At 41.2% G+C, this 20,645-nt stretch overlaps 1 protein-coding gene across 2 annotated transcripts; it reads right to left on the bottom strand.

Annotated features, from left to right (window-relative positions):
* Positions 1–778: 778 nt before the first annotated feature.
* Positions 779–12,518, bottom strand: cacng4a (calcium channel, voltage-dependent, gamma subunit 4a). Of its 2 annotated transcripts, XM_028974650.1 has the most exons (4): positions 12,219–12,518; positions 8,256–8,339; positions 5,198–5,338; positions 779–4,273 (listed from the first exon to the last, which is right to left on the bottom strand). In XM_028974650.1, exons 1-4 carry the CDS (start codon positions 12,439–12,441, stop codon positions 3,717–3,719), a joined length of 1,005 nt encoding a protein of 334 aa, XP_028830483.1. In that variant the 5' UTR covers positions 12,442–12,518; the 3' UTR covers positions 779–3,716. The 2 variants fall into 2 exon arrangements, with proteins under 2 accessions (XP_028830483.1, XP_028830484.1); XM_028974651.1 differs by lacking the exon at positions 8,256–8,339.
* Positions 12,519–20,645: the final 8,127 nt, after the last annotated feature.

Below are 20,645 nucleotides of genomic sequence, written 5' to 3'. Positions count from 1 at the left end.
GGGTCATTTTCCCTCACTGGAAGGTGAACCTCTGCCACAGTCTCAAGTCTTTTGCAGACTCCAAGAAGCCTTGTCTTGGTAGGTTTACAGTTGTTCCATACTCCTTCCATTTCTGAATGGTCGCTTGAACAGTGCTCCGTGGGATGTTCAAGGCTTGGGAAATCTTTTTGTAGCCTAAGCCTGCTTTAAATTTCTCAATAGCTTTATCCCTGACCTGTCTGGTGTCTCCCAATATTGCTCCCAATAATCTCTTAAACAACCTCTGAGGCTGTCACAGAGCAGCTGTATTTGTAATGACATTAGATTACACACAAGTGCACTCTATTTAGTCGTCAGTACTCATCAGGCAATATCTATGGGCAACTGACTGCACCCCAGACCAAAGGGGGCTGAATAATTATGCACACCACACTTTTCAGTTATTTATTTGTTTGGAATCATGTATGATTTTCGTTCCACTTCTCAAGTGTACACCACTTTGTATTGGTCTTTCATGTGGAATTCCAATAAAACAGATTCATGTTTGTGGCTGTAATGTGACAAAATGTGGAAAAGTTCAACGGGGCCGAATATTTTGCAACCCACTGTAAGCTAGCTAGATGTGCTAGATTTTTTTTTTTTACCTTTGCAGTCATAAAATATATTCTAGGCCCATGTCCTGTCAAAGAAATTACACATTTGTGGGAAAATGTCTGATTGGTAAGGATGAATATATGATTCTGATTGGCTCTTGTATAAAAATAAATATTTCATTCACAGCATTAAAAAGGAGGCTTTCTGAAAATGTGTAAACTGTACCTAATTTATTCCAGGAAAAAAGTTAACAACAAGCTAGTAAAGCAGATTTTTCTCCAGTGTGTTACAAATTTGCATTACAAATATGTTAGTGAGTCACTTGACAGATAATCCATTCAGTTTACTGAACACCTATACACTCCTCATTTGGAGTTTATTGTCATTTCCAAAGGTGCAATGTAAATGCAACAGAAATACATGGTTGCTGAAAGCATTAAAGCATTTTTCTGGTTATGATGATTCCCCCAGATTACATGTAGATAAATTGAGATCATTTTTACAATAATCAGCAGAAAAAGTAGGCAAGCATTTGACATTCAGGAATGCACACACACCTATTTGCACTTAAGTAAATTGTCTGTAGAATATGGTACAATGAAAAGAGTGCTTTTCATTTACAACTCTAAAGTGAAAAAAAGAACTTATCAACTGAAATCACAATCTATCTCCTGATCGCAGTGCACACCAATGATCCATACAAGGAATGTTTACATTGACACTAAAGGTTAAGGACACTGATTGCTGGATTTAAGCATAGTTAGCCCTTTAATGCCTCTTTTTTCAAAGGTCTTGATTTCAGCTCAATGCTATTACATCAAACTGAGGGTGCTGACTGGACATCGGCTGGCTCTGTCAGAATTTTTCCAAAATTTGAATGACCTTAAAAAAAACTATGCATGTAAATATGTAAATAGCAGGTTCTGGTTATTATTCCCGGATTCCTCTCAACTTTAGGTCCTACCCAATAGCTGAACAACAATTATGATTTGTATGATCTTCTGCAGAACAGACCCTTGAATGGCAACATGGACCAGGTTTCTGTGTCCATCCATGTCTGTCTGTGCTCTTTAGGGGTTCTAAACTAATCTGCCCGGAAGCCTTAGAACATTTGCCGCTGCATGGTGGATATAGTCTTCTCTTGAAAGTGTGGCCCATGCTAATTCACTGTGACACCCCAGGGAGGTCCTAATGTGTTTTGTGCAAGCTAAGGGCTGAGTTCATTGTGCGTTACAAGCAAATCAGGCCTGCTTCATTAGCTAGATGCATCCATTGCCTGCCAGGGTCTTGAATGCTATGAGCCAGACACAGATTATGGGGCAGGGGTGTTGCTCTAAGGGGGTGTTGCTCTATGATCTATGCTCATAAGCCATGTGAGGTCAGATGGAACCATTACGAATTCATTACTCACTGCACAACGACAGAGGGCAAGACAGATCAGTACATGTAAAAACTCCTTAGAAGCCAGACTACCTTGGGATATGGACCTCTTTAAGTCCAATAGGCATCAGTAAATGTCCCTGAGCAAATAAAATAATTTCATCTAATTATCACTAATTTGAATATTCAAATGCACACTAAATACAAATCAGTTTCATACACAAACACCAATATATAATAGCTTAGAAAGTCTATAAACACCCATGCAATAGTAAAAAATTGGCATTGAACAGTAGTATCATGACCCATGGCCATGCTCATCCATTGCAACACTAAAGACAATGTTTGGGTTTTTTATACAAGTTAGCACTTTTTTTTCCAATGCAAAATTAGTGTAGGATTTATATTTGCAAGGAAACCTGGTGAAAAAGACACATGGTGAAAAAGACACACTGGGAAGTCATATGGTTTTTGTAAAGAAACATAAAAAACAGGTTTAAACACAACAAAGATTCCTTTTCACTACCCAACCTAAAACTTAATTTACATTAATTTACGCATATACACAGACTACACCAAAATAATGCGACTCACACTACTCCATTATTACAGATTCTCCAGAAATGAAGACCAACTGTAATAAGCCAAGTCGCAGCCATACAAAAGTAGGAAGTAGAGAATGTTGTAGTTTGTGTGCATGCACAGTATAAATCACGTTTTTAAATTGGGTAGTGTGAACCCTTACCGAATCAAGCTTCAAAGATGCCACAAATCCTGACAAAGGACTGTTCCAATGACTATGATCCTTCTAATCCTACCAAGGACCACATCCTTCTCGCTGAGAATTCTTCAAGGACGCATTTGTAGAAATACTGGCTGGACCAATGCACGCCTGTCTATTTAATAGACTGTTACATTAAGTGTCCTCTAAATTTTAGTGTTCAGCCTAAAATCATATTGCTCTAAATGTTGTGAGCATGCTTGGTCTGTCCGAAGACAATGTGCAGCCATCACACTAATCAAACAAACATTTTGGCTTTGGGCGGTCAAACATGCTTGTGCATGGGCCATATTGCAGTGTGTGGGTACACCATGAAATGTGATGTGTTCTCAGTGCAGCAGAATGCTCTACGGCTACTTGGTAAACTTACATTTTTACAGCAGTAATTTTTTTTTACAGCAGTCCACCAGAAAAGTTACACAAAAGTTAACAAACTGAATATAAAAAAATCTTCACCTACTGTTCACACGTAAAGAAATTCACTTTCTCTTTAGCGAAGGTGAAGGCAAGAACAATATTGGTATCTTCACTGCCCTCTAGCTTTCTGAGCACTTTGAACTATCCTTGGGCACTTGAAGATGACATTGAATATTCACAGAAACGAATATTGATAAATGGCAAAATGTTTGACCTCCTAAATCATCGCAAATGTTGCTAATAGATGTCAGTAGCACACTGTACTAACAGGAGCAAGGGGTTTCTGCACCATAGTTTTGTGCTAGACATTAGTTTGGCCAAGAATGTACCTTAATTGAGGTCAATATCTTCTGTAATTTCCAAAGGCTTCTCCTCAATAGTGCAGTTTCATGACAGTTTAGCCTCGATTTACCCAACTTCATTTCTCCAGACCACTGGCTAAACAGTATCCTTTATGAGAGGCTGCTGAGAAACGTAAGGCATAAGCCAGAATGAACAGTGTTTTCCTATTGTTTCTTGGTCCCTACAAGCCAGGTTTGCTGGGGAAAAGAGATCCAAACATGTGTCATACTGGTGTGGTCCTGCGGTTGGCGCTGTCCTTGAGGTCTTTGGGAAAGTATTTGTGCACCTGTAGGAGCCTGGGCGAATCCTGCTCGGGGTCGTAGGGTCCCAGCATCCCTGGGGCCTTGAGTGGATGCTCCCTACCTAGCGTGTACATGGAGATATCAACAAGGGGCAGGGACGAGGAAGCTGAGGGGACCATCTTGACACCCACAGGGGAAGGATCACGGGAAGGATCCGTCGAGTGGGAGCTGGATCGCGATTGTCTCCGTCGGTTGCGATAGCTGGGAATGCGGGTGTAGGGAGAGGAAGAGGAGCAAGCAGTGTGTACAGATGACTTGAGAAAGTCGTGGTGTGCCTTGACATGCACTTCCTTGTTCTTCTCTATGTAGATGTTGACAGCCAGCACACCGATGGCCTCTGCGACGATGAAGGAGAGCGCACCAGAGTAGAAGGACCAGCCATAGCTGTAATGGTTCTTCTTGTATTCGTCCTTTTTGTCACTTGGGTCACCAGTATTGCTGGATATGTACACGATGATTCCAATAATGTTGCTCAGACCTAATGAATACAGACAGTTAGCCTTGCTGAAATAATGAACTTTCTTATATTTCATATATTACTTCAAAAATAATTGATGTAGCACTGGAATGCAAGAGGGCAGGAGTTCCTCCAGGAAGAGGCTTGAGAACCACTAGCAATACAACATTGCTACGCATTGTGACCCTGAGCAAGATACTTAACCATGAGTGTCTCCAGGGGGACTGTCCTTGTAACTACTGACTGTAAGTTGAGAGTGTTTTAAACCTGACTCACTTCAACTGAGTAGTTCCAGGGGAACTGAGCGAAGCTGAAATTGCAACAAGAAGTCACTGTGGATAAGACTTGCAATGTGAGGATGACGGTCTTCCACTATGGTGGGCACCAGGGTGTTTGTGAATTTGGGTGTGGACCTAGGAACTGTACCAGACTCTTCTAGAATGAAAGCCTCTGCTGCTCCAATTGCCATTTAGCCATTTTCCTTTTTAAGTCCCCGTCTTGTCTAAATGCTTCTAATTTGTGGATGAGATGAATGAATCTAATAATGTTATGTGAACGAAGACTAGTAGGAGAAGGAGGAATAATGGGACTCGGGTTCAGTACAGGAAGCCAAATGTAAAAAAAACCCTCAATGGGTGGTAGTAGCCTAGTGGGTAACACACTCGCCTATGAACCAGAAGACCCAGGTTCAAACCCCACTTACTACCATTGTGTCCCCGAGAAAGAGACTTGAGTGTGTCCAGGGGGACTGTCCCTGTAACTACTGATTGTAAGTTGCTCTGCATAAAGGTGTCTGATAAATGCTGTAAATGTAAATGTAATGTACCCTCAATGATTGCTATAACGCCTTAGCATGGACATCTGCTAAGAACAATATCTCCTTTGCCTTGTGGCTGTAAAGGTTTCCCACTGGAAGCAGTCCATACGTCATGGTCCATACGTCACCTGCTGCCACAAACAAGATTCCGCCGCTGAGCAAAATGTTGTTCTTGCTGCTGTAGATACGGCCAATCCCCACACACAAGCCTCCCAGCAAGAGCAGGATGGTGCTCAGGATCGGGAAGAGGCTGGAAGCCCGAACAATGCCTGTGGAATCAAGGGGGTTGATATGCTGAACTAAAGGCAGACACGGTAAACTGCAAAAATTAGTAGGCTTGGAATCAACATTTTTCATCTATGAATATATCTCAATATATTTCACAGATGAAAAAATAAGCATAAATAAAACCGACGATAGTTTAAGTGCATTACTACATTTACTGTGCAGTTTGTGTATAATTGTGCCAATTGCCAGCCAGATGTGGCAAACCAGTTCAATAACTCTTACTGCACAATTGTGCAAATATCATTGCAGTGCAATGAAATTTGCTTTTGCAACACCAGAAAGAATATTCATATCCTAGTCATCCTAATAAATATGTATGAAAGCACACCCATATTTAAGAGCATGAGAATAATAAAATATTGCAAATAATGAAGTGAATTGATGGCAGTCCAGTTCTGAGAGAATATGAATTATACAGATGATTAACTAGGAATGCATAGATGTTAATTCAGTTCAGCTCAGCTAGTTTTCAGGCTTCCTGTGCATGGCAGTACAGTTCAGAAATGTTGAAAATAGAATGACTGGGTAACACACTAATAATTCTGTAGAACATCACGATTTTCAGGACAGTGGTTCCAGTCTACACTCTCAGTGGTCTTCTCTTTGCAATAAGTACATGGGTGATCTACTGATACAGATTCTAGGATCTTGCAAAGGTTAAAATGCGACTAGTCTGAAAACAAAACAGATGCTTACAATGTCAAGTGTTTCATCGGCTGCACAGAACCAATGACACATCAGAATAAAAAAAAAACTTCTCACATGAGCTCATGCTGCAACTACTGAAGAGTGCGATCTCACCTCTATTTGTGTGTTCTGGCAGGCTTTTCACATTAAATTGAAGGGGTTATGAAATGGCACCACTATTGGGACCATGTTATGTAAGGCGAAAGTGAAGTGTCAGTAGAGTTAAATGCATTTCATTTAATTTGCCAATTTCCAGTGCAGCACAATTTCGTGTGCAAATGTCCTGGCCACCTGTGAAAATGTTTAAGGTCTACAGTGCATCCAGAAAGTATTCATAGCACATCAATTTTTCCTCATTTTATTATGATACAGCCTGATTCCAAAAACTTATAAAATGCATTTTCCCTCAGAATTCTACACACAACACCAACAATGACAACAAAGTTTACTTGAGGTTTTGGCTAATTTATTAAAGATAAAAAACTGAGAAATCACATGTACATAAGTATTCACAGGTTTTGCTCAATACTTTGCTAATGCACCTTTGGTAGATATTACAGCCTCAAGTCTTTTTGAATATGATGCCACAAGCTTGGCAAACCTATCCTTGTCCAGTTTGGCACATTCCTCTTTGCAGCATTTATCAGGTTGGATGGGAAGCATTGGTGCACAGCCATTTGAAGATCTCATTCGAAGATGTTCACTCGGATTCATTCTTTATTTGTGTTTATTGTTTTAGCGCTTTTGATCCTGCCTTTTGACCATGACCTTTGCCTGCCCTCGACCTTGAGTTTGCCTGCTCCCTTTTGTAATGACGACATCTGTATGCTGCCACACCTTCCTGCCACCCATAGCCAAGTAACATCGTCCACTTGTGCCGCCCAAGATGCCCCCACCATCCAACCCACTCTCCTAGTGCATCATCAAGCCAGCCGTCTTCCTGTTCTCCTCTGCCCCAGTCCATCCCAGCCTCATCCCCTTGTCTCCTTCACTGCAGCTCCACACAGAGCCAGAGCTCCATCCCCTGCCCTGCAGCGCGTCACCTGAGCCGCAGTGCATTCCTGTTCCCACTCACCTTCTGCCCCCACCTTCAGGCCAAGCGCCTCCAGTCATCTTCCCCAGCTCCTCCAGTGCCCACTTCCCATGCAACGACTTGCCCCCCGCCCTGATCCAAGCATGTCTGCGGGTGTGTCCCCGAACACAAATATTTGAATATCAATAATTTGAATGATAGGATGAAGCCCATGCAATACAAAAGTAATTGCATGGGCTTCCTCCTGGAACCGTCACCTTATTGTGGTGGAGGAGTTTGAGAGCCCTAATGATCCTAGGAGCTATGTTGTCTAGGGCACTTGGTGCCCCTGGTAGGGTCTTCCATGACAAATTGGTCTTAGATAAAGAGTGAGACAAAGAACGGTTCAGAAGATCTTTCATGGAATGAAAAACAAAGAGTCAGAGTACCCGGCCCAGAGGGTTACCGGGGTTCCATCCTGCAGCCAGGAAGACGAAGATAATTATTATTTGTGAGAATTATTGCTTGGGGTGTGGATGCAGTTTCAGAGCCAGGAGTTATTATGATGCTAAAGTGTCCCACCCACACATTTTTTTGATCTAGAGTTGATAAAGTCATATGAATTCCAAATCCACTGTTCATGAAGATGCATAAAGATCTGAGCAGTTTAAACTGGAGCTGAAAAAATCCAATATACTGTCATGAAAAAAAAGTTTTAGTCAAAAGAAAATCAAGGAACCCCAGACAATAAAATAAACCAGATTTATTCCACAAATATTCTCATTCAAAGACAGGATTTTGTTGAATTGGTTGTGTTTTATTTTTGTTGTTATAGCCCACAACGGCTGGTGTACTGAACTTGGGTTTTTTTTTTTTACTGCAGTAAAAAACATGATTTAAAAAAAAAAAGCATTGTCACGTGACACAGCACAGTACAGCACACGGTGACACAACGAAACGTGTCCTCTGCTTTTAACCATCACCCTTGGTGAGTAGTGGGCAACCATGACAGGCACCCAGGGAGCAGTGTGTTGGGACAGAACCTTCATCAAGGGTACCTCAGTGGCACCTTGGCAGTTCGGGATTATAATCAAAGATGAAGGTGTGTAATGACTCACCTACCATATCTTATAATTTACAAAAAAAGTATCTGCTGTAACTTTAGTTTGTTTGGAACAGCTTTTTGGAGTAAAACTCACGCAGGATGTACTCGGAGCTGTCAGTGTCGTAGTCGTTGTCCTCGGGGAAATGGTTGATCCTGTAGCAGCTCCCTTTGTTGATTCCTGCCAAGATAGAGAGCTAAAATCATTATTTTTAAAATGAAAAAAGATTTGCAGGCATGTGATTTTTTTTGTCATTTTTGCTGCTGAGTCACTTGACTCATGTTCCTCCGGAGCCATGCAGTGTTAACGAGAACGTGTGATGAGCCTAAGAAAGATCTTTTCATTAGGGAGATCAGCATTACCTCTTGATTTGTGAGTGAAGAAACAGTTACTGGCTGCATGCAGCAATCATTTTTAATGTTCTAGAGACATGTACAGCACATCTGTCAAAGCCTATCAATGGAGGTGAGCAAATGTGCCACTCTCCAGCTTTAATTTATATTATTTGTGTGTTGTATTATCCACATTAAATTACATAGAACAGTGTTTGAGATTTAAAATGTAACACATTTCCACTCTTGTCCCATATTATCAATAATGCAAGAAACTTTTTACACATCCAGTACATCTATAAACACTTATTGATTTAAATTTAAATCAACACATTTTGTAGCGTATTGTGAACTGTCTTCTCCTGGTTAAATGCCTTTTTGCTGTTCCTTTGTCCATGTGAATGCCTGTACGCCTCAGTTTTGCTTTCAGTTGGACCATCAGTTTGACCTGCATTTTAATCGTTTAATTGTTTCTCTGATGTTCTTATGGTGGCAATAATTACATCAGATTTGAGAAAAGCTGTTGCGTCTGTCTCTTCTTACTAAGTTTGACATTTGCCATTGGGGATGCACGTGACGACGTATGTCTTGGTGCCAGTCCCAAGCCTGGATAAATGGGGAGGGCATCCAGCGTAAAACTTTTGCCAGTTCTATTGTGCAGGCAAACAACTGCTACTGAGCAAATCACCGTCCACACACACTGCTGCCCGGGCTCCTGTCATGGCTGCCCACTGCTCACTCAGGGTGATGGGATAAATGCAGAGGACAAATTTCACTGTGTGCACCGTGTGCTGTGCTGCTGTTTACAATCACATGTGACAATCACTTCACTTAAAAAAAAAAAAAGAGCAACAAAACTGCTTGCAGTGTATATCCATTCACTTTGTCTTGACTGGTTTGTGTCGCTGCCGAAGACTTTTGTTCAGTGCTGCATTTTAAAGTATATTACTATAAATTATACAACATTGTTGGTGCAAAGGCACATAGTGTGTAATAAATGTTTGCAGATAATGTTCTCTAATGTGCATATTGGTAATACCTGAGGAAACCCATCCAGCACACTGGACAAAAATAAAACATTAACCATCTTTTAGAAAATCTATTAATATTGTGTAAAATTGTTCACATTTCCAACAAACAAAAAATATGTATCCGTTTATAATATGAAAAATATAATTGACCTATATCAGCTTTGTAATAAAAATAATCCAGTGTAGAGATTTGAAGTCACATGTGGTGCCTGATGCCCTTTTCACCCTTTGCTGTAATTCTGAGTTTCATGGATTTTTGTACTCTTGAAAAATGGAAATGTTCTGTGTCGGTAGAGACGCACGACAAACAAATGACTGACATTTCCAGAGACCGGGCAGCACTCGCATCTCCACTAATTTCTTTCATTTCTTCTTCATTATGCGCGACTGACGTTATCTCACTCACTTGGTTTATTAGAAGAGCCACAGACCTGGCGTTCTGAGGGCTGCTCCACCAACGTATTGTCAGTCTTTTAATGAAAGACTGTAATAAAAGTAAAAGTTTCATTATAATAATTTCTGAGAAAACAAAATGAAAATCCAGTAGTGATAAGTGTGAAATTTGGAGGTTGGACTTTGTATCTAATCGCAAATCAGGTAACCTTGGCTTGCAAATTCAGGAAAAACAATATTTATGCAGCTCTTTCTGGAACTTTAATTCAGCTGTAGGGTGACAAAGACACATTAGTGTTACAATCTTATTTTTTTATCATAATTTATGATATCATAATCCAGTTCACGTTGATGTTCTTTCACTGAACAGAATTGCTGGTCTGTCGCTTCACTTTTCTAAAAAGTTTAAAAACTTTTAAAGGACATTCCGAGAGTTAACGTAAAGTGCTAAGTGTGAGAGCTTGCCAATGCTTCACAACAGAATCAAGATGATAGACCACTACGTTGTTGACCTTCAGTGTGTTCTGTGCAGCGTCGCAGCTGTAAGCTAAGTGACACCTTGTAGCACTGTTATAACCTATCCCATTTTAAAGAAACTGCAAATATTGCACGTTGTTTCTGTTATCTGAATAATAAAAACTTCTCATTTTACCAATAAATCCCCCCAAAAATTATATTATTGTGAAAAAAGATCTCATAAATCAGCTTGCCATACATCTGTCTGTCTGAGAATGGTCATTGCCAGTCTGTGTGTTGGTTTCTTTTATGCACCCAGGTGCTATATATGTTCTGAAGTATCTATGGCATTGGTAGCACGGCTACAAGTCAACATTCTGAAGATGAACTCATTTTCGCAACTGGATAAAAGGATTCATTTCCTTAGAGATGCCTGGAGATTTTTCTCCCAAACTGTCTATATTACTGAATAATACGAACGTATCCAAACAGTGATAGAGGGTAACTGTTACTGGTAATAAATTTATTTTGACTATTACCAAGTTAATTCACCAGACCAGTCACTCCCATCTAATCTTATGTGTTTTGTCTCTTCTTAAAAACATAAAAAAATAATTGCAATCAATCAAATTACTATGATAACTCAATCAGACAGCTCCATCTATTGGTGCTTCCTTATGTGACACTGAACACTGATGAGCCTTCACAACTTAAAGAGTCTTTCGTGCTTATTTGTTTTACTCAGAATATGTTGATGGGTTAGGACAGGGGTCGGACAGAACGCACTTTTATTACCAGCATGGATATGTGTGTAGAAGTCGATGACGTGACGAATGTTTAATCACCCAGACAAGTCTAGAAAACTGACCGGACATGACCAGGGAAAAGAGGAAATCTGTACAGCTTAAAGTAAACATATGCAAATCATTAAACACTAATTATTACAATCAACTATTTACTCACCCAGAGGCTTCAGATTTTAAAACAATTAACAGCTCTGGTGGGGGTGTTGAGTATATACGGCATTTCTGACGCATATTTGAGCAAGAAAAGCGAAATTTTAATGCTACAGGATTACAGTCATCTTCAAATTTTTTGAACTACAAAAAAAAAATACATGAAAATATTACTTATTTTTCAAAGCCACAGGGATCTGCAGTCTAAGGATGAAAGAGCCGCATGTTTCTGACCCCTGGGTTAGGAGGAACACTCATTGATTTTTATAACATGTGCATCTGGTGTGATCCAAGAAGAACATCCACACCCTTAACGCTGGCCATGATAATAAGGTCTTAGAGCAGACATGCCATGTTCTCCAAATTGTCTCAAAGTGAAGGAGCATCAAGTCAGCTTTATGGAAGCAGCAACTCACAACTTGAAATATCTTGGTACCGTGGACATTGCGGAGTCCACATTTCAGTAGGTCAGAGGACCAAATCAACATCTGACAGCAGGGGTTTTTATTTTTTTTGGCTCATAGGGCTATAGTACAATATGTAAATGATACCGAGGTTTACAGGTAACCAGGGGGAAAATACTGTACTTGGATACATAAAACACATGACTCAGTTCAACACTTAATGGCGACCACTGTTAATACATTCACGGGTTCAGATTTGGTAAAGTTCAAGGGAATAATAATAAACTGAATGGCAAATTTATGCGCCCCATCCCATTCACGTTGCCATGGCTACGTTGCTAGGCAACAGCATCTCAAGCTGAGTGCATTCTGCGCAACTTGGACACATGTTGCAACAAAAGACACAAAAGAGTAACTTTGATTCTGGCGGCTTATTATGACTACCATGAATAATAATTGGTATTATTAATGTTCCAACTGTTGCTACCTTCGATGCAGCAGATCCTCCAGAGCCCGGAGTGAGTGAGGTCGCCGCGGCTCTTCCTGGGCTGCAGCTGGCTCTCGTCGGCGCTCACGTTGGTGGCGTTGCAGATGTGCGCCCGGGAGTAGAGCCAGTAGTCGGTGCCCACGGCCACCGTCATCAGGCCGAAGGCGGCGAAAGCCCCCAGCGTGGTGAGCAGCATCTGGACCCCCCGCTCGCACCACGCCATGGTCCGGGCGGGCTCCGGCTCATCCCACCGGGACCGCTCGCGGCTGGAGAAGGAGCGCTTTCCCAACTCCGGGACGCAACAGCTCGTACTTAGACCACGCCCAGCGCCGCAGCAGCCAATCAGAGCCAGGACGTCCCAGCAGCCGCCACACATGCAGGGCGGGGACTGGTGCGTCACATTCCCAATATGAGAAAAGCGCGAGAACAAAAGTGGAGTCAGATTTGTTGCACATTTTTTAACAGATCTTTCCTAATATCAAACGAAAATGTAAAACAACATCTCGATTTTTTCATTTTCGCTGCTCGTTTTTAAAGCTTCCGCTGCCTGAGGATTCGGTTGGACTTTTTGCATAATTCTCTCATGTGGGCGGGGCTTCGTCTCATTGGCCAGTAGGTATTTGAGTGACAGCGCCGTTACATTCACTGAGGGACAGCTCCATACATTCACTGATGTCCCAGGAACCCAACATGCAGACACCTTATCAGCACCATAGTCAAAGAATTGTACCCCCCTCAGTGCACATTCCCATCAAATATGTCACAGTGCCATACATTAAAAAAGAAGAGCAAAGTTCACAGCAGCACATTTGTTTTTGTGCTCTTTTACTTTTTACATCATATTCACTGTTGCTTGTCCAGTGTGGCTCGGTGCGGTTATTCGGGTGATGTGACTGGTCTCACTCATGCCGCTCCCGCAGAGGCCAGACAGAGGCGGCTGTGTTCGGCTCAGGCCGAATCCCTCGGCCTTTCACAGAGACCCCCTGTCCCCATGCCCCTCTCCATCACTTTCTCAAGGCTTTGGCTTCAGACGGTTCAATTTTGTAGTTTTGTGCTAAAAGAGAGGTGCTTGCAGATTTACTCGGCTTATGCAACACTGATAAACGAACAAAGGCTTTGGAGTGAGGGGCGAGACAGAGAAAATGGAGGTATAGTCATTCGCATGCAGCTTGCACCGCAAGAGAAATAAGAGACGTTGGGACGCAGGGGTCTATAAAACATTCGGAGTGCACAGTAATTATTTCTTGGACTAATATAAGATTGAAATACAAATTGAAGATCTTTTTAAAATATGTTTTTAAGAAAAAAAATTTAAATTATATTATTAGATTATAAAAGAAAAACTTTTGTGTTCTGGGTTATTAAGATAATTGTATTTATATCATTTACATTTAAATTTAGGCATTTATCAGGGACAGTCCCCATGGAGCAACTTAGGGTTAAGTGTCTTGCTCAGGGACACAATGGTAGTAAGTGGGATATGAACCTGGGTCTTCTGGTTTATAGATAAGTGTGTTATCCACTAGGCTACTACCACCCCCTATTTATAGATATGTCCACTCCACTTTATAGGACAGCTTTTGTCCCCCAAGAATCAGCTTTTGTCCCCCAAACGATGTTGGTTTGCCTAAGACTTGCTAGTCCAAGGACAAGCAGTTTACACAGATTACACAGACATAGTTTTTCTTCAACTGTAAAGAAAGAGGAATAAGTGAGACCACAGGTCTGTTGGCCTGAAGGCTGGCTTTACTGTGCAAAAATGTTTGTATGCCCTCTATTGCAATGAAAGTTCGAGAACAGTTGGGGGGGTTCCTGGATTGGAACGCTCAAACATTCCAATCCAGGAACGTTTGAGCTTTATTGGATTTATTTGTTTATTAGTGAAGTGAATGTCAATGTGATACACAGCACAGCACACGGTGCACACAACGAAATGTGTCCTCTGCATTTAACCAGTGTGAGCAGTGGGTAGCCATGACAGGTGCCCAGGGAGCAGTGTGTGGGGACGGTGCCTTGCTCAGTGGCACCTCAGTCGGGGATTCGCACATCAGGATCTAAACCTAATTTAGTAATTAGCATCATTACGTAGATCGTGTACCAGTATTGCATCACCTTTATTACATCACACCGCACAGAACATGAGAACCAAGGTCTGAAAAGAGGGGAGAACAAGAGCTGAATTAGCCACAAAGTACTAAGGTCAATGGAGTAGGGAGTTTGGCGGCCAGAATTCTGTATGTGCGGAACGATTAAACCCAGAAAGAGAATATAACTACCAGCCATTCACGACATGCCAAATGCTGAAATGTAATGTTTTCATTAAATTATTAAATGTCTGTATATAATTAATTAGCCCATTACATACCCAGTATGTGAGGGGTGGTAACAGGGTGGGCTCATAACATTCCAAACATTCCAAGTGTCACAGTGTTCTAGCTTGGTCTAACTTTGCCCCTGTTATGCTACTGACCATTAGCCCGTGATTTTATGTATAGGAATATGGGTGATTAGTGACAATTAAACAACAAAAACAGACTGAGCCGGGCCAAGGCAAAAGCAAACCAAGCGACTGCTTGCAACCCCTCAAACCTCCAGGGGGTCCCTTCTGCTCAGGGCCACAAAAAGGCTTGGGCCGGCCCTGAAAACAGAGGATGGACTGATTAAGCTTGACTCATTTGGTTTTGGTTTATATACGTTACATAACATTGATGTTATGGGATGTTGGGAAACTCCAAATGTTTAGTCAAAAAAAAAAAAAATTGTGATCTTGTCAAATTGTGAATTGTCAAAAGTATTTATGGGTTACATTTACATTTACAGCATTTATCAGACGCCCTTATCCAGAGCGACTTACAATCAGTAGTTACAGGGACAGTCTCCCTGGAGCAACTTAGGGTTAAGTGTCTTGCTCAGGGACACAATGGTAGTAAGTGGGATTCGAACCCGGGTCTTCTGGTTCATAGGCGAGTGTGTTACCCACTAGGCTACTACCACCCATTCTGTGGTCCAACTGTCGTGACCGTGAGGTTACTTGATGCTCCAACTTTATCCACCCCAGACACAGGCAACACTCAAAGATCAACCAGATAAAACACATGTTGGGGGTCTATCAGAATAAAACACTGCCCAGAGCTGGTACACATCACCAATACTGCCGTTTTGATGCCACCCTCCCCGATACACACACAGCAAATCGTGACAAAGTACAACCCCACAATTCATCAAAATAGGAAAAATCACACCAAACACATTACGAACCACAGTAAAGCACCACTAATTCACTCTAAGAGGGTTGGGTGGGTAATAAAATCAGTATAGTAAATGAACCAGGCTGGTTATCTTAACCCCCATACACACAACAATCCTGAATATTCAATAAACATATACCTATATAAAAATACCTATTTAATAGGAAAAAGATCTTAAAACAGTCAGTCCTGCCGCTGACTGCTCCGCCCTCTACTATACCACTGGTCACGGTCCGGTGTCTGGTCGTGTCGGCGCCGTTCGGGCCGCTGTTGTCGGTGACGTCACGTGCTCCGGGTTCGGGTCCTCGTCACCGCTCTCCCTGAACACCACCCCATGACTTAAGGTGGGCCCTATTTATAAGAGATACCAACCTACCCACAACCAATACCCAGTCTTCACCAATTAGTCCATCGGAGTCATTGAAAGTCAGGCTGATGCAACACACCAGTCCGTGGTAGGAACATAGCCGGTCATTATTAGGGTTCAATTAGTCCCGGACCCATTAATGAGCACCAGTCAGTAAAAACCAAAAACACATCAACAGCCATTACAACATCGTACTACAATCCCATGTACTTGACACATCTATATGCATAGTTCACTAATATAACTGGTTAATTGAATGTAATGTACATGGCAGAGTGTGGGTGGGTCAGTAAGAGTGAGTAATTCTGTATTTCATGCATGTAAAAGACCAGCCCATGTGTGTAGTAATTACAGTATATTTTCACAAATTGCTGCAAGCAGTTTGTTATTGGTCTTGAAATTCTGGAAATGTGAAAATGAGGGCTGTATATTCAACATTACACCTGTAATGTAACCTGACATTGTTCTGTGAATCTTTTGTTGTTCCAATAACTTGTATTACACATAGAAATGTTGATGTTATTTGGCTTAATTGAAACAAAATATTGCATTTTTTCTGGAGTTGCTGGTGTGAGACGTTTCAAAATTAGAGAAAGGATTTCTTCATTGTTCTCTAACATTTCTGGGAAAAATGAGACCGGTATGATGAGAACGTGAGTATGATCTTAAAATCATTTTTAATTGCAGACCTATGAATAATTTAGAAATACACAGAGACACCACCTACTTGACAACAACCAGATTTCATTTCTCTGAATGGATACCATGATGATTTGATAGCTTGAAACATTTCCAATTTATACAAAAGCACCATTTCTGATCACATTTGTGTATTTCTCCAGAGAAATGATCCTTTATTGTATACAATATGTATTAATCTTATTTTCATTCACAGTTAAATGCTCTGGTATCATCTTTTTTTAAAACACCAGTTAGTGAATATTATAAAAATAACTCAACATTAATTTATTGCGTTATGGGATTATGTTTTGGTTATTTGTTGCCATGTTTTTACTAAACTACAACGCATGAAACAAGGTCCATAAAGACATGGCACGTGAGTGACCCCATGTGGGTGTTTCCAAGGGTCTTTCCACAATGCGACCCTCAAAGAAGCAGATAGAGTCCTTTCTAGTTTTCACAGTCCAGTCCAGCACTTTCTCTGATAAAAATAATTAATAATGCATTTGTATGAGATGAAAACCAGCCAGTTATTGGTTACACAAAGTCCAGTTTAAAATGACCCAACTGGGAGGGAAACTACTTGACCTGGCAACAGTGTCCAATACTTATCTTATCAGCAAAACACCTTTTCTTTTTTTTGGACTGTTCTTAGTGTGAGACTATATGTCACCAGTATGAGATATATATGTCACCAACTGATATGCAACTGGTACTATTTCCCTTAGGTTTGTTAATCGTGCATTTTCGACTTGATACATTCTGATAATTTCTTTGCATATTTTCTTGTATTGTGCAAGTTCTGGACACCTCACAGGGCAAATTTTCAGCAAATTTACAGTGGTAAATTTCATAGTGTAGTGGGCACGTGGGGTAACGTGTCCCCATAGTCTGTGGAGCAGACGGTGACATAACTGCAGTGTGGGCCAGGCCAGGACCATTTGGAACATGCCCCCCCACCCATCCCCGTGGATTTGAGGGGGATAAATAATGCATCTGCAGGGTGGGCGTGACTCCGGCACCCTTCTGTCACCCTCTCGCCTTATGCTGGGAAATGAATAAATCAGGGGCGTGTTTGATCCCTCCACTCCTTCGACGACTTTTTTCCAGGCTTACTCAGGTGCTGCTACGTGCCAATTTCTGACTCAGCTCCTGGTTGTTATGTAGTTTTAAAACATTCAGCAGCGTACCAGACAACCATCACGAGATGGCGGAGTGTCTGAGGATCCAGAACCCCATTCCATGTCTTAATTTTTCTCCATTTAGTTACAGCCTGAATATAATGTCACATACATGATTATTCCAAGTGAGTCTTTCCTTTGTTCTTTAGGGAAAACCTTCAAAGCCCATCTGTCAGAGTTAATCAAACCCCAGAGGCTTGTGTCTGCGCCGCTGATTTCAAACTGAAATAAGGATGTGCAGCGCCATGCAGACAGTGTTTTCAGTGGGTTGCCTACGGGTTCTCCAGAACATGCGGAACCAGCATCGAGGTCTGAAAGTTAGGTGACACTTTTATTTCTATTGCAGAATTAACTAAGGCAGATGTACAATATGATGTATTTACTGTAACCAGCAAAATAAAAAGCCAAAGCATGATGGAAAAAAAGTCCCAGCACAGAATTAATAAACTCAATAGCAGAACAGGGAGTCACTAATCATAAATTAAGTTCACGCTGATGTTTAAACTGTAGTTGGCCATTCATCCTGTGTCACAGGTGGCTTACTGTGTCCACAGAGGACACGCCCCCGCAAACTGGTGGATTGTGCCAATAGGAGCCAGTGCATGATCAGAATTTTTCATCATGGGAGTATTTATGAGTCGGTTTTGTGCTGATGGACCATTCCATCTGATGATCAAGTGAATCTACAACTTCTCCCACCAGCCCATTCCAGCCACTCCTGGTTTCAACTTCAGTTTTATCAGTTTGGCTCCATAAAGACATCTTTACAGTGCATTCAGATTCTAATAAAGAAACAACAACAGGGAAATGGTTTCATCTTTGGACTGAGTTCCAAAATGTATCATCCAGGATGATTGTAACACTTATGTATTTCCACTAGATGGAGACAAAATACTGAACACACACACAAACACACTCTCATGCCTGTAACTGTTCATAAAGACCTGAACAGTTTGTATGGATCAAACCCAGTGCCTATACCTCTGCTTTTATTATTATAAATTTGATATATATTTCCTTATTATTTAGTTTTATCCCATTTACTCCAATTGTTGAGTGTGACATGCATCTTGCAACCAAGTTATGGTCATCATGGATCATGCAATACAACATGTGCAATATAACAAATGTAAAGTGCATGTTAAGTTAATGTGAAATAATACACTGATACTGAAATATTTAATAAATATAGTGAAATATTCATCCAGGTGACATCTGAAGCTGTAAAATAAGACCTCAAAAGGACCATGTCTATCCCTGACATTGCCAAGAAGCTGATGTCATGCCCCATTCCGGTGAAACCCTCTGACTGCAACCCGTGAGCTGGGCGTAGATCGGACGAGGCTGGAGTCACCAGCTCGCCTGGGCTGAAGTGACAGTTGATGAATATGAATTTTTGACGATGGTCAGTGAGATAATATGGAGCTATGTATCTACAGACTAGATGATTTTCTTACAGCTGGACACATGGAGCCATGGAAGAAGGTCTCAAGGTGTTTGCAAATCTATTTATTTGGTATTTGATTATAATCTAGACCAGTGTAGGCCAACATTCACATACATGAGCGTGTTCTCGTTCAGCAAGGTAGAAGGAATCATAACCAAGGTAACCCAGCTCCATATACTGTACAAGGGACCATTAAACTTTGTAGAGGAAAAAAAACATGTATTCGGGTCACAGTCATCCTAATACTAGAGAATAAATGACAGATCATTACCTCCATACATGCTGCTATAATTAGCTGACAATGTTAGTGTGAAATAGGGAGGATGCGGGTCAGAAGAGAAGCAACTCAAGCAGACGATATGGTGTAACAAACACGGGAGCTTTATTCCTTGCTTACAGGTTGCATGGTCCATGGCACAATGTCATAAAAATGACCATAAAAATACGTTAGCATGTTCCAACATGTAAATATATTCTAAAATCTCATATTTAATTACAACATATGCAAAAAAGCTCACATTCTGTATATGCAACGTGAAAAGGCAACTCAGCTATCAACACAGAAATGTTATGAGGGTCCATGTAGATCTGCTACTGTGGCTACAAATGAGTCAGACATCCATACAGGTTTTGGCCTATATAAAAGTTCATATACATATATATATGTACACACATATTTATTTCATTTTCTCTTTCCATACAGTATGTGCATCATTATTGTAGAATCAAGAAAAAGGAGCAACAGTCAAGAAAGTTCTGGCCCAGGGTGAGGTGCTGTCAAAAAAACGGTGTGTTGGGACAATATCAGCACACAGTACAATTAGAATGTTCCCTGCTAAAATGGAATGGAAGCCTATTCATGAGCACCCTAAATAGTTCTGATGTTCCTTAAGGGTTTATATTCATTTAATTCATTTTGTATGAATTCCAACAACCAAGAAATGCTGTAAGAAAGAAAGGACGCAGAAACATGATAATGCTGCGATAAATTCTCCATCCTGCACCGGGCCACGTGCCTTGGCAGGTTACAACATTCTCAACTGGACTGATGTTTAAAATGCATAGCTGCAAATTAATCTGCTGGGAAATGACTTTGTTAAAAGTACAAATGTACCATTGGTCAATGTCCAACAGGTACTCGTTCTGAGCCATGGCCACACTGTAAAAAAAAAAAAAAAAGTTGGGGAAAACTTAAATATTAAAGGCAAAAGCGCTTTGCAGCCGGCTGCCTTAATTTTTTAAGCGTAAAATGGGAAATCCCAGGTTCATGGCACTTTTGTCCTGTGTGAAGGTGCCCTGCCTTTGTTGGCTTGCGACACCACCCAAGCAGGAGGCGTCAAGGGCTGGCAAATACCTTGGGGTGTCGCGACGAGAGAGACAGGGCAGAAACATCAAATGACAAATCCTGATTGGTCTGTTGCAACTTGCTGGGAGTCAAATGTATAAAGAGTTTGTCTCTTGGGTGCTGAAGGGTTTTTCTCTCTTCCTCCTCCATCGGGAGCT

Source organism: Denticeps clupeoides, chromosome 3 (genome assembly GCF_900700375.1).
Source record: "Denticeps clupeoides chromosome 3, fDenClu1.1, whole genome shotgun sequence".
Lineage (NCBI taxonomy): Eukaryota > Metazoa > Chordata > Actinopteri > Clupeiformes > Denticipitidae > Denticeps > Denticeps clupeoides.
Note: the sequence above shows the minus strand (reverse complement) of the source record. Positions and strands in the feature narration are given on the sequence as shown.

Excerpts from the sequence above, each read along its gene's own strand:
- cacng4a (XM_028974650.1), bottom strand. The coding sequence starts at position 12,441 with ATGGCGTGGTGCGAGCGGGGGGTCCAGATGCTGCTCACCACGCTGGGG. Across the intron at positions 8,340-12,218 it reads GAGGATCTGCTGCATCGAAG|GAATCAACAAAGGGAGCTGC; the intron begins GTAGCAACAGTT and ends CTATCTTGGCAG. Across the intron at positions 4,274-5,197 it reads AATCTTGTTTGTGGCAGCAG|GTCTGAGCAACATTATTGGA; the intron begins GTGACGTATGGA and ends TGTATTCATTAG.